This window comes from Scyliorhinus torazame, chromosome 5 (assembly GCF_047496885.1).
Source record: "Scyliorhinus torazame isolate Kashiwa2021f chromosome 5, sScyTor2.1, whole genome shotgun sequence".
Lineage (NCBI taxonomy): Eukaryota > Metazoa > Chordata > Chondrichthyes > Carcharhiniformes > Scyliorhinidae > Scyliorhinus > Scyliorhinus torazame.
Genome location: NC_092711.1, coordinates 181506232 through 181520966, shown reverse-complemented (window position 1 = coordinate 181520966; position 14735 = coordinate 181506232). Strand labels below are relative to the sequence as shown.

Sequence of the window (14735 nt, the reverse complement as noted above, 5' to 3'; positions counted from 1 at the left end):
CGCTGAAATTGTGTTTGGCGATCGGGCGAAGTATGGATTTCCACGCCAAATTGATGCCAGCGCCGGTTTGACGCCGGTCCGCCATGCTCCGCCCCCTCCAAACTGGCGTCATCGTGATCGGCCATCCCACCCGCGGTGTGGCACCCCCAATGGGCCGAGATCCCGATGGCATGGGCCACATGTGGTCACAACCTTGCGGGAACCCAGCGTGATGGCTGCGGACTGTGTCCGATGCTGCCACACTCGGCCGGGATTCATGCCGCTGGCCAGGGGGAGCTTCTACTAGGGTTTGGGGGACTGGTGGGAGGTAGCCAAGTAATGGGGTTCCCAGGTATCTGCTGCTCTTGTCATTCTGATGGTAGTGGTCGTGGGTTTGTACGGTGCTGTCTAAGGAACCTTGGCGAGTTACTGCAGTGCAAATTATAGATGGTACACACGGCTGCCACTGTGCGTCGGTGGTGGAGGGAGTGAATGTTTGTGGAAGGGATGACAATCAAGTAGGCTGCTCTATCTTGGATGGTGTCAAGGCAGGGATTGTGGAGTCAGGAGGTGAGTCACTTGCCATAGGATTCCCAGCCTCTGACCTGCTCTTGTAGCCACAGTATTTATATGGCTAGTCCAGTTGTGTTTCTAGTCAATGATTTTGTAAAAATAAATTTAGAGTACCCAATTCATTTTTCCAATTAAGGGGCAATTTAGCGTGGCCAATCCACCGACCCTGCACATCTTTGGGTTGTGTGGGTGAAACCCACGCAAACACGGGGAGAATGTGGAAACTCCACACGGACAGTGACCCAGAACCGCGATTGAACCTGGGACCTCGGTGCCGTGAGGCTGCAGTGCTAACCACTGCGCCGCCGTGCTGTCCTGTTTCTAGTCAATAACCCCCATGATGTCCATAGTGGTGCATTCAGCGATAGTAATGCCATTGGTTAGATTCTCTCTTGTTGGAGATGGCCACTGCCTGGCGCATGTAACTTGCCGCTTGTCAGCCCAAGCCTGGATATTGTCCAGGTCTTGCTCCATTTGGACATGGACTGCTTCATTATCTGAGGAGTCATGAATGGTGCTAAACATTGTGCAGTAATCCGCGAACAGCACCACTTCTAACTTTATGATAGGAGGTAATTGATGAAGCAGCTTAAGATGGTTGGGCCGAGGACATTACCCTGAGGAACTCCTGCAATGATGTCCTGCAGCTGAGGGGACTGACCTCCAACAACCACAACCATCTTCCTTTGTGCTCAGTATGATTCCAACCAGAATATTATTGAAACATAGAGTGGTTACAGTCCATGACATCTTTGCAGGCTCTTTCCAAGTGCTACCTAGCTCATTTCATTTCCCCACCTTTCCGTAGCCCTGCAAATATTTTCTCTTGATAATCATTCAAGTTTCTTTTGAAATCCACATTGAGTCTGCCTCCAGCACCTTCTCAGGAAGCACAATCCAGAGTCTAACCCTTTGCAGCATTAAGAACATTTTTCCTCACCTCCCCTTTGCTTCATGCGCTCATCGCTGCAACTCTGGGTCCTCTGCTTGCAGATCCCTCTATCAAAGGAAATAGTTTATCTCCGTCTACACTGACTGGATCCCGCATGGATTTTGAGCTGCTCTGTCAAACCCTCCCTCGCTCTTCGCTTCTCCAATCTATCCTACTTAACTGAACTCCCTCATCCCCGAGACCATTCTCTTGAATCTTTTCCACTCTCTCTCTGATATCTTCACATCCTTCCCAAAGTGTGGTCCCCACAATTGGATACAAATCCACTCGCCCCCCTCCCTCCTGCCCCCCCCTCCCCCTGCCCCCTCTCCCACCCCCCCCCCTCCCTCCCCCCCGCCCCCCCCCACCCGCCCTCCCTCCCTCCCCCCCCCCGCCTGCCCTCTCTCCCCCCCCCGCCCTCCCTTCCCCCCCCGCCCTCCCTCCCTCCCCCCCCCCCGCATGCGCAGGAGCGTTAGCCGCCGCTGACAGCTTCCCACGCATGCGCAGTGGAGGTAGTCTCTTCTGCCTCTGCCATGGTGGAGACCGTGGCGAAGGCGGAAGGAAAAGTGTGCCCCCAGGACCCCGGAGCCCGCCCGCGCCGCCTTGTCCCGCCGGTAAGGTAGGTGGTTTAATTTACGCCGGCGGGACAGGCATTTTAGCGGCGGGACTTCGGCCCATCCGGGCCGGAGAATCGCGCGGGGGGGGCCCGCCAACCGGCGCAATTCCCGCCCCGGCCTAATATCCGGTGCCGGAGACTTCGGCAACCGGCGGGGGCGGGATTCACGCCAGCCCCCGGCGATTCTCCGACCCAGCGGGGGGTCGGAGAATCTCGCCCAAGGATCCCACAGGCTTTCACTACAGCCCTATAAACTGCAGCAGCATGGGGTCATGAAGGATAAGCTCTTGTCTTATCTGAGAGACAAGAGACTGACGGTATGAACACAGCTGATTTACAGCACATCCAGGATGTTAAACTCCAGCCTGGACACGGGGATTACTAACATCAGCAGAAACAGATTTCAGGCAATGGCTCTACCATCTTCACCCCATCCCCAGAAAGGTAATCCTACCCAGTCAAACATATTTTTCGCTTAAGACCTCAACTGAGAGAAATTGTGAATCATGAAAGAAACTCAATCAGCTTTACCAGCTATAGACTGGCTGCTGAAATTAAGTGGTCTCCCGCTTCCCTGTTTTCAAAAGAATTGGCTCAGAGGAGAATATATTAGTACAGCAGAGAAAATCTCTTTTCAAGTTTACCAATATCAGTATTTGAACAACTCCAGGATATGGTTTTTTTTTTAAATTTAGAGTACCCAATTCATTTTTTACCATGGCCAATCCACCTAACCTGCACATCTTTGGACTGTGGGAGGAAACCAGAGCACCCGGAGGAAACTCATGCACACACGGGGAGAATGTGCAGACTCCGCACAGACAGTGACCCAAGCCGGAATCGAACCTGGAGCTGTGAAGCAATTGTGCTATCCACAATGCTACCGTGGGTTGTGAGGGTGAAACCCACGTAAACACGGGGAGAATGTGCAAACTCCAACGGACAGTGACCCAGAGCCGGGATCGAACCTGGACCTCAGCGCCATGAGGCAGCAGTGCTAACCACTGTGCTGCCCCGGATATTGTTATAAATATGCGGGATTTATGAGGATATAACTATGAGACGACAACTCTTTTATACTTGCTTGCGAATGCTTATTATATAAGAATCAATCATGGATTATATTATTGCAATGAATGCGTGAAGTCTCTGGAGGCCGGAGAAGGTAGGTGCACAGGAATTTATTTGCATTAAAGAAACGACCATCACGACGGTATACAACACGATAGGTCCCATGAGGATGACCAGAATGTCGGTCCCGATCCGGGCCAGGTTTTATTGAGCCCGTTAACGAGCCCTAGCTGGGCGGGCCTCCACCCACTAGCGGGTAAACCCGTATTCTACGAGGCCCATGGGGAGATCGATTAGGGTAGCCCTGTGGGCCTCATGAGGGTTATCACAGAATTCTGTATCATAGAATGGTCAGTAATTAAAACTAGGTACTTCATGACAATTCTACTGAAGATTACATACAAATTTCAAATCCTTAAGAAACAATTTGGATATTCAAACAAATATTGATCTGAAGACTATACTTACAATCCAGTATAATTACGTAATGGTATGTAATGTCCTTGTCTCAAACTTTTAAGAGGAATTATCTCAGAACGCGACCCTTTGTATCCTAAGGATGACTAACCATGTGATGTTTTTTAAGAAATTGTCTTCATTTCTGTATCTGTGACAAATCAAGCTGGCGTTGTCTATTGTATTTGACAAAAACATTTTGAAAATAAGTCGTATTGTTTTGAATCCTTGAGGGTCATGTTGTTTACTGTCTAGGTCCTGACAGATATTTGGCAGTTTTCCAGAAGTTGGACATTCAAGTTTTTTTTTTCATAATGCGCTGTGTCTTGTGTTGAGTGGATTTCTATTGCAATGATTCAAATTCTGCATGATAAGATTTTAATTTATACCGCAGTAATGTAATCAACACTTCAATTTCTTGATGAAATGGGTCACTTCCTTGACACCACAACTGTCAGAATGAACATGGTTCTGTCCTGGATGTGATTAAAAGCAGCAATATCAGAATCCAATCCCTGTCATCATCTGTGAATTCGAGTGTGTCTCAGCAGCATGGATGTGAATCCCTTTCTGCACACAGTGCAGGTGAATGGCCTTTCTCGAGTGTGAATGTGCCTGATCAGCTGGGCAGAGCGGGCAAATTCCTTCCCACACTGAGAGCAGGTGAACGGCCTCTCCCCGATGTGAGCTCGCTGGTGGGTCTGCAGGCTGGATAAATCACTGGAGCCCTTCCCACACTCAGAGCAGGTGAACAGTCTCTTCCGTGTGTGAATGTGTCTGTGTGTCAGAAGACCAGATGAATGAGTGGTTCTCTTCCCACACTTGCAGCAGATAAATGGCTTCTCCCCAGCGTGAACTCGCTAGTGTGCCTGCAGATATTTAGCTGAGTGAATTCCCTTCTTGCACTTGGAGCCGCTAAAGGGCCTCCCACTGGTATAGAATCATAGAATCCCGACAGTGCAGAAGGCCAGGCCAGTCAGCCCATCAAGACTGCACCAACCCTGTGAAAGAGCACCCTACCGAAGCCCACTCCCCCGCCTTATCCCTGTGACCATACCTAACCTGCATATCCCTGGACACCAAGGGGCAATTTAGCAAGGCCAATCCGCCTAACCTAATCCACCCAGTATGAACTTGCTGGTGTGACAGCAGGGTGGATGAAAGAATGAATCCCTTCCCACAGTGAGAGCAGATCAACGGTCACTGGGTTGCATGTTCTTCCCTCTTTAGGAGTCTGTCCGTTTCCGAAATTAGGACACACACCCCACCCATCCTTTACCAACCCGCCCTTTGCTCCACCCCAGAATCTTTAGGAGTCGGTCCATCCTCCACCACCATCTTTGCAGAACCATCCAGTAATAATTACAATGATATTCCCACCATGAACCCTCATTTCACTCACACGGCTTAAAATGCTTGGCACAAATCACAACCAGTTGTCAACACCACATTGCAGGAATAATTGATCTTTTCTTCGTGAGACAGAGATCTGCATTTTGTTAATGATTTAATGAAGAACCAATCCCAGTGAAACTTGGAGTTTCTACTGGACAATGAAGACAGAACAAACCTTGGGGGAGGGGAGGGGAGAGAGAACAGACCCCATCCTCCCTGATTGGTTGGAGGACCGCCTGGTCCTCCCGGCCCAGGTTGATGGCCATTGGTCCAGCCATCCGTCTTCTGGGACAAATCCTAATCACCACTGGTCAATCCAGCTGTCAATCATCGCCACTTCAAAGCCAAGTTCATATGCTCCGAGGCAGCCAGCCAGGGGTAACATGGGAATCTGGCCACCATCTTGTGGACCAGAGGGAAGTAGGCCGGGTGTATAAGGGCTCATGCACCGGGTCGCCACCATCTTGTGGCAGGGACAATGAGTGAGCAGGGCTTCCTGTTCCCAACTTTGGTCCCAGGAGGGACAATCATTGACCCCAATTGAGTTCATTCTCACTCTGCACAAAACACACACAGGGGCTGTTTTCTCAACATTTTCCCTTTTTCCTGTTGTGAAGATATGTTAAAACTTAATGGGGCACCAACCCATGGCCATTTCCTACCTGGGAACAAGGGAAGGCCATTCAGCCCCTCTACCACCTTTCAATTGGATCACGGCTGACCTACTCGGACTCTGTTGCTTCACCTTTGCCCCAGATCCCAGGATACCCCTCACCCAATGAAAATTTCTCGCTTGATCTGCAGAAAGCAAAGAGTGGGCACAAGTCAGGCTTTTTCAAGTTAGCGGTGTGGTCAGTGGGCAGTTGCAAGGATCAGTGCTGGCATGTCAACTATTTGCGATCAATATTCATGGCTCAGATAAAGAGACCGTATCGTATCGAAATTTGCCCGACAGGACAAAGCTGAGTGGAAGTGCAAGAGTGGCAGGAGATTCAACAGCGAGGGGTGCAGACAGGTGTTTCTGTGGCCGCAGACGTGACTCCAGGATGGTGTGTTCCCTCCCTGGTTCCAGGGTCAGGGATGTCACTGAACGGCTGCAGGGCATTCTGAAGGACGAGGGTGAATAATCAGAGGTCGTAGTCCACATTGGTATCAACGACATTGATAGAAAGAGGGATAAGACCATAAGAACTAGGAGCAGGAGTAGGCTATCCGGCCCCTCGGGCCTGCTCCGCCATTCAATGAGATCATGGCTGATCATTTTGTGGACTCAGCTCCACTTACCCGCCCGCTCACCATAACCCTTAATCCCTTTACTGTTCAAAAATCTATCTATCTTTGCCTTAAAAACATCCAACGAGATAGCCTCAACTGTTTCGCTGGGCAGGGAATTTCAGATTCACAACCCTTTGGGTGAAGAAGTTCCTCCTCAACTCAGTCCTAAATCTTTTCCCCCTTAATTTGAGGCTCAACCCCCAGTTCTAGTTTCATCCTCCAGTAGAAACAACCCCCCTGCTTCGATCTTATCTATTCCCTTCATAATTTTATGTGTTTCTATAAGATCCCCCCCTCATTCTTCTAAATTCCAAAGAGTATAGTCCCAGTCTACTCAGTCTCTCCTCATAAGCCAATCCGCTCAACTCCAGAATCAACCGAGTGAATCTCCTCTGCACCCTCTCCAGTGCCAGTACATCCTTTCTCTAGTAAGGAGACCAAAACTATATAGTACTCCAGGTGTGGCCTCAGCACCACGCTATACAGATTGAACATAACCTCCCTGTTTTTAAACTCCATCCCCTCTAGCAATGAAGGACAAAATTCTATTTGCCTTAATTACCTGTTGCACCTGTAAACCAACCTTTTGCGACTCATGCACTAGCACACCCAGGTCTCTCTGCACAGCAGCAGGCTGCAATGTTTTACTATTTAAATAATAGTAAATTTTGCTGTTATTCCTACCAAAATGGATGACTTCACATTTACTGACATTGCACTCCATCTGCCAGACCCTTGCCCACTCACTTAAACTGTCTATATCACTCTGCAGACTTTCAGTGTCCTCTATGCACTTTGCTCTACCACTCATCTTCGTTTCATCTGCGAACTTTTGACACATTACACTTGATCCCCAACTCCAAATCCTCTATGTAAATTGGAAACAATTGCGGGCCCAACACTGATCCCTGAGGCACACCACAAGTCACTGATCGCCAACCAGAGCGACATCCATTTATCCCCACTCTTTGCGTTCCGTTAGTTAATCAATCCTCTATCCGTGCTAATACATTACCCGTAAAAGCGTGCACCTTTATCTTATGCAGCAGCCCTTTGAATGGCACCTTGTCAAATGCCTTCTGGAAATCCAGATATAGCACTCCACCGGTTCCCCGTAGCTCAGCTATGAAGATCAGCCCATTGTTTCCCAACGCCTCGCTGGATCTAAAACATTACCGTGGGCAGCACGGAAGCACATGTGGCGAGCACTGTGGCTTCACAGCGCCAAGGTCCCAGGATTGATTCTCCGCTGGGTCACTGTCTGTCCGGAATCTGCACGTTCTCCCGTGTGTGCGTGGGTTTCCTCCGGGTGCTCCGGTTTCCTCCCACAGTCCAAAGATGTGCAGGTTAAGTGGATTGGCCATGATAAATTGCCCTTAGTGTCCAAAGAAAAAGGTAAGGAGGGATTATTGGGTTATGGGGATAGGGTGGAAGTGAGGGCTTAAGTGGATTGGTGCAGACTCGATGGACCGAATGGCCTCCTTCTGCACTGTATGTTCTATATATCTATGTATTACAGGGCTGCAGATCGTCAAGTGTCAGAGCGGCAGATTGGACAGCAGCAGCAGTCAGTGCAGGGGTAATTCCTGGCTTTGACACAGAGCCCATCTGAAGTTAGGTCCCGAGGGTCGTCTGTAACTGAACATGGTTTGCATGTCAGTGATTTATTTACAAAAGAGCCAGAGGGGAGAGGGAATCAGACCAGCTCTTCCTCTCGGGCACAAAACAAACCAACAACGGGCTCCAGCTGGATTCTACATTATAAAAAAATGTTTTCCAAGATGGCATCAGAGTGTGGCGACTCTCTGTGAGCTCTCGGTACATGTGACAATCAATCAATCAGTTGTAATGTCCTCAAAGAATTCTAGTAAATTAGTTGACCATGACCTGCCTTTCATGAACCCAAGCTGTGTCTGCCCAATGGACAATTTCTATGCAGGTGTCTCGCTATTTCTTCCTTCATGATAGATTCAAGCATTTTCCCCACTACAGAAGTTAAGCTAACCGGCCTATAGTTACCCATCTTTTATCTACCTCCATTTTTAAATAGTGGCGTCACATTTGCTAATTTCCAATCCGCCGGGATCACACCAGACTAGTGAATTTTGGTAAATTGCCACGAGTGCATTTGCAATTTCCCCCGCCATCTCTTTTAGTACCCTGGGATGCATTCCATCAGGGCCAGACTTGTCTACCTTTCGCCCCCATTAGCTTACCCAACACTACCTCTTTAGTGATAATGATCGTTTCTAGGTTCTCACCTGCAATAGCCTCCTTGCCAACAATTATTGGTATGTTATTTGTGTCTTCCACTGTGAAGACCAACACAAAATACCTGTTCAATGCCTCGATCATTTCCTATTATTAAATCCCCCTTCTCATCCTCTAAAGGACCCAATGTTGACCGCAGCCACTCTTTATTGTTGTATTTATAGAAACGTTTGATGTCTGTTTTTATATTCTGAGCTAATTTAGTCTCATAATCTATCTTATTTTCCTTTATAGCTTTTTTCGTGGCTTTCTGTTGACTTTTAAAGATTTCCCAATCCTCTAATTTCCCACTAATCTTTGCCACTTTGTATGCATTTTCTTTCAATTTGATCCCCTCCTTTATTTCCTTAGATATCCATGGCTGATTATCCCTTGTCCTAAAGTCCTTTCTTTTCTCTGGTATATACTTTTGCTGAGCACAGTGAAAAATTGCTTTGAAAGTCCTCCACTGTTCCTCAATTGTCCCACCATAAAGTCTTTGCTTCCAATCTACCTGAGCCAACTCTTCCTTCATCCCATTGTAATCTCCTTTGTTTAAGCACAAAACATTAGTGTTTGATTTTACCTTCTCACCCTCCATCTGTATTTTAAATTCAACCACACTGTGATCGCTCCTTCAGAGAGGATTCCTAACTATGAGATCATTAATTATTCCTGTCTCATTACATAGGACCAGATCTAAGACTGCTTGTTCCCTCATAGGTTCCATTACATACTGTTCTAGGAAACTATCGCGGATACATTCTATAAACTCCTCCTCAAGGATGCCCTGATTGACCTAGTTTGACCAATCGACATGTAGATTAAAATCCCCTATGATAATTACGGTACCATTTTTACATGCATCAGTTATTTCTTTGTTTATTGCCTGCCCCACCATGATGTTATTATTTTCTGGCCTATAGACTACTCCTATCAATGACCTTGGCTCCTTGCTAATTCTAATTTCCACCCAAATGGATTCAACCTTTTTCTCCATAGAACCTACATCATCTCTCACGACCGCCCTGATGTCAACTTCAACTATCAGAGCTACACCACCTTCCTGTCTGTCCTTCCGAATAGTCGGATACCTCTGGATATTTAACTCCCAGTTGTGACCACCCTGTAACCATGTCTCTGTAATGGCCACTAAATCATACTCATTCGCGAATTGTGCCGTCAACTTATTTACCTTGTTTTGAATGCTACGAGTATTCAGGTAAAGTGCCCTTATGCTAGTTTTGATAGCTTCTTTCTGAATCCTTATACCTCCATTAATTACATCTCCTCTTCTTCCCTTTAACTTTCTTCATAATTTTCTATGTGATTGAACACACCTCCCCACATGCTAAACTGCTGCTTTGCTTCCCATTAACCATTATACTTCGCAGTTTTACCCTTCCCTCCCCCCCACCACTTGTGACCTCCCTATTTATCCTTTCCGTGAGGGCACTGGTCCCAGATCGGTTCAGGTGGAGACCGTCCCAACGGTACAGATCCCTCCTGTCCCAATACTGATGCCAGTGCCCTGTTAAATGGAACTCCTCTTTCCCACAACACATCTTTATCCATGTCTTTACTTCCCTAATTTTCTCATTCCTATGCCAAATCGCATAAGGCTTGGGTAGTAATCCAGAGATTATAACCCTTGGGACCTGTTCTTTAATTTAGTTCCTAGTGCCTGATAATCCCCCAACAGGTCCTCTTTCCTAGTCTTGCCTCTGTTGTTTGTCCCAACATGGACAACAACTGGATCCTCATCCTTCCCCCTCCCTCTCCAATATCCTTTCAAGTTGGTCAGAGATGTCCCTCACCCTGGCACAGGGCAGGCAACATACCATGTGGGACTCTCGGTCCTGCTTCCAAAGGATGTTATCTATCCCCCTAATTATAGAATCTCCTACCACTACTACTTTGCTCCCCCACATGAATGGCCTCCTGTATGACAGTGCAGTGGTCGGCTAGCTCATCCTCCCTACACCCCTTTTCCTCATCCACACAGGGAGCTAGTACCTCATACCTGTTGGACCAGGTCAAGATCTCAGGCTCCTCTGTTCCTGAATTCAGGATCCCTCCACCTGTCTCACTTGCAGTCACACTCTGCTCTCCCTGACCACTGACCGAATTTGAGGTACTCAATCCACGGGGTGTGACAGCCTCCTGAAACAAAAGACCAGTTAACTCTCCCCCCCCCCCCCCCCCCCTCGCCCCTACCGGATGTGCCGCAGAGACTGAAGCTCAGACTCTAACTCATCAGCTTTGAGCCAAAATTCCTCAAGCAACCAACACTTGCTGCAGATGAGGTCCTGCAGCAATAATCCAGGGAGCTGGGTAGTTGATTGAAAAGCAGGACCTCAAACGTTCTGATCTCTGGATCACTCCCAGTGCCACATGTTGGTGGGTATAGGAATAGGAGGATAGAGCAGATGAATGTGGGGCTGAAGGGATGGTGCAGGAGGGAGGGGTATAGTTACAAGGATCACTGGGTCCGTTTCTAGGGGTTGAGCTAATGTGGCAGAGGGATGGATTTATAATGGTTCTGGACCTGAACCCCAAATTTTGTTAAGATTCTGGACTCGAACCCAAATATTTGCATTTGGTAAAACACTGGCAGGCAAAGTAAAGGAAAATCCAAAGGTGTTTCATAAGTACATTGAAGACAAGAGGGTCACCAGGGAAAGTGAAGGGCCCATTAAGGGACTTATGTCGAGTCAGAAGGCATTGGGTGAGGTATTAAATAGTATTTTGCATCTGTCTTCATTATTCAGAAGGTCGACGTAGGTAGCAAAATCAGGGAGGGGAACTGTGATTATAATTGAACGGATTAGCATTGAGAGGGAGGAGGCATTAGTGGTATTAGCAGGCTTAAATGTGGATAAATCCCCAAGCCGAGATGAGATGCATCCCAGGCTGCTATGTGAGGCAAGGGAGGAGATTGCAGGGTCTCTAGACAATAATTTTCTAATCCTCTCTGGCCACAGGTGAGGTGCCAGTGGATTGGAGGACAGATAATGTTGTACCATTATTCGAAAAGAGAAGTAGGGAAAAACACTGGATTACAGGCCACTGAGTCGACCTTCAGTGGTAGGAAAATTATTGAAAGAAATTCTGAGGGACAGAATTAATCTCCACTTGGAGGGGCAACAATTAATCAAGGCTAGTCAGCCTGGGTTTGTCAAAGGAAGATCATGTCTTACTTTGAATTTTTAGGGAAGATGACTAGGTGTGTAGATGAGGGCGGTGCCGTTGATGTAGTCGACATGGACTTAGCTAAGGCTTTTGAAAACGTCCCGCATGGGAGACTGATCAAGAAGGTCTCTAATCGGTGTGACGGCCTTGGTGTCTCAACAGGTTGAATGAAGTAGTGAATCCCTTCCCGCACACGGTGCAGGTGAACGGCCTCTCCGCGGCGTGTACCTGCCAGTGAGCCCGCAGGGCCGATGGATCATCAAATCTGTTCCCACACATCGAGCAGACAAATTGCGGCTTCTTGGTGTGACGACGCTGGTGGGTCCGCAGGTTGAATGACTGAGTGAATCCCTTCCCACACTCGGAGCAGGTGAACGGCCTCTCCCCAGTGTGAACCCGCTTGTGTGCCAGCAGGTTGGACGATTCACTGAAACCCTTCCCACACTCGGAGCAGGTGAATGGCCTCTCCCCGGAATGGATCCGCCGATGCCTCCGAAGGTTGGACGAATCAGTGAATCCCTTCCCGCACTCGGAGCAGGTGAATGGCCTCTCACCAGTGTGGACTCGCTGGTGTTTCAGGAAATCGGAGGAATGAGCAAACCCCTTGCCGCACACGTTGCAGGTGAACGGCTGCTCCCCGGCATGTACCTGCCAGTGCGTTTGCAGGGCCGATGGATCACCGAATCCGCTCCCACACATGTAGCAGACAAATGGGCTCTCCCCGGTGTGACGACGCTGGTGGGTCAGCAGGTGGGATGAATGAGCGAATCCCTTCCCGCACACCGAGCAGGTGAACGGCCTCTCCCCAGTGTGAACCCGCTTGTGTGCCAGTAGGTTGGATGAATCGCTGAAGCCCTTCCCACACTCGGAGCAGGTGAACGGCCTCTCCCCGGAATGGATGCGGCGGTGCCTGTGAAGATTCGACGAATTTGTGAATCCCTTCCCACACTCAGAGCAGGAGAACGACCTCTCGCCGGTGTGGACTCGCTGGTGTGAATGCAGGCTGGATGAATCGCTAAATCCCTTCCCACACTGCGAGCAGGTGAATGGCCTCTCCCCGGTGTGAATGCGTTGGTGAGATTCCAGTTGGGACGGGTAATTGAATCCTTTCCCACACTCCCCACATTTCCATGGTTTCGCCATGATGTGGGTGTCCTTCTTTCTCTCCAGGTCAGACAATCAGCTTAAGCCTCACCCATGCACACAACAGGGATACAGCCTCTCTCCGCTGTGAATGGTGCAATTTTCGTGTTACTGGTTAAAGCTCATTTCACTGGAACACTCTCACTCCGATGTGTGTGTCTCGGTGCTTCTCCAGTTATACTGGCGCTCAATAACCTTTCCCAGAGAGAAACATTTCTCCTTCCACATTCAAAGGCCGATGATGTTCGGACCCTGATGAATCGAGTGACTCCGTCAGATCTTGGTGTGATTGATGGTACGAATTTCCCATCTGTCAATTCTCCTCTGTTGACACCCTGCAAAAGGAGTTGACAGTAATCGTCATTCGAGATATAGGACCGAAATTCATAGCAGATTATTCTACTTTGTACCCAATTTTTTGCCAGCCTTTCCCTTCATGTCCGGATGCCTACATTCCGCCTCCCCTCTCCAATTTGGAATGCTGCTACATCCTACCCTACTCCAAACTCCTCCACTTCATGGACACCTGTCTCGTCCCCTCCTCTGATCCCGCCACTGGGTTGCATGTTCTTCTCGCTTTGGGAGTCTGTCCGTTTCCCAATTTCGGGCACACTCCCCACCCATCCTTTACCAATCGGCCCATTGCTCCACCCCAGAATCTTTAGGAGTCGGTCCATCCTCCACCACCATCTTTGCAGAACCATCCAGTAATAAAATCAATGACATTCTCATCATGAACCCTCATTTCACTCACACACCTCAAAATGCTTGGAAGCAATCACAACCAGTTGTCCAAATAATTTATGTCCTTCTTTCTTCGTGAGACAGAGATCTGCATTTTGTTAATAATTTAATGAAGAGACAATCCCACTGACAACTCCGCACTGGAAGCTTCCACTGGACAATGAAGACAGAACAAACCTTGGGGGGAGGAGTACATACCTCCTCCCTGATTGGTTGGAGGACCGCCTGGCCCTCCGGTCGAAGATCCGATAGCCATTGGTCCAGCCATCCGTCCCTGAAGCACGATGGACGTCACATTGTGGTGACGAGTCGTGTCCAGCCCCGCCCTCCCTGATTCATGGAGGACCGCCCGGTACTTCGGCGGATTACCCAATCGTCGTTGGTTCATCTGGCTGTCAATCGCCTGCGCTTGACGTCATGTTCACAGTTTCAGTTCTCCGCCACGAGGAGAGAGAGAGGAGACCAGACCGCATCCCTCTGTGATTGGTTGGAGGACCGGATGATCCTCCGGGCGGACAGCTGTTCACCATTGGTCCAGGGAGCTGTCAATCATTCGCAGAGTGGGAGAGTGCAGACGGAGGGGGACAAGCCAGAAGTCGAGGCGAATACAGAAACCGCTGAACCGGTCAGCGAGCAGCTTTTGGGGAGGGGGAGGAGATCTTCCAATTCAGAATGACGAACTTAAAACTCTCTTTATTAACTTCCGCCTCAGAGGCGTACGCGGACAAACCCAGACTCCGAGGCAGTTGACCAGGGTTACCGTGGAAACCGGCCGCCATCTTGTGGACCCAGGAAGGGCTGCCGGGTGGATCAGGGCGCTTGCGCAGGGACCACCGCCATCTTGTAGACCCAGGAAAGCCGGCCGGGTGGGTCAGGGCGTTTGCGCAGGGACCACCGCCATCTTGTGGACCCAGGAAAGCCGGCCGGGTGGATCAGGGCGCTTGCGCAGGACCACCGCCATCTTGTGGACCCAGGAAGGGCTGCCGGTTGGGTCGGGGCGCTTGCGCAGGGGCCACCGCCATCTTGTGACAGGGACAATGAGTGGGCGGGGCTTCGTGTTCCCAACTTTGGTCCCAGTGCCCGGGAGAGAAATCAGTGACTCCAATTGAG

General features: G+C 49.2%; 1 protein-coding gene across 5 annotated transcripts in view; it reads right to left on the bottom strand.

Moving 5' to 3' along the window:
- Nucleotides 1-14246, bottom strand: part of LOC140420770 (uncharacterized) — a 35453-nt gene extending 21207 nt beyond the window's left edge. Inside the window, exons 1-3 of one of the 5 annotated variants that reach the window (XM_072504762.1) lie at nucleotides 13640-13796; nucleotides 11967-13216; nucleotides 3265-4403 (exon numbers count right to left, since the gene is read on the bottom strand). In XM_072504762.1, coding sequence (XP_072360863.1) covers nucleotides 4365-4403; nucleotides 11967-12881 — 954 coding nt within the window. In that variant the 5' untranslated portion in view covers nucleotides 12882-13216; nucleotides 13640-13796 and the 3' untranslated portion in view covers nucleotides 3265-4364. The other 4 variants (XM_072504761.1, XM_072504759.1, XM_072504760.1 and 1 more) reach the window with 4 other exon arrangements.
- Between the last annotated feature and the right edge of the window lie 489 nt (nucleotides 14247-14735).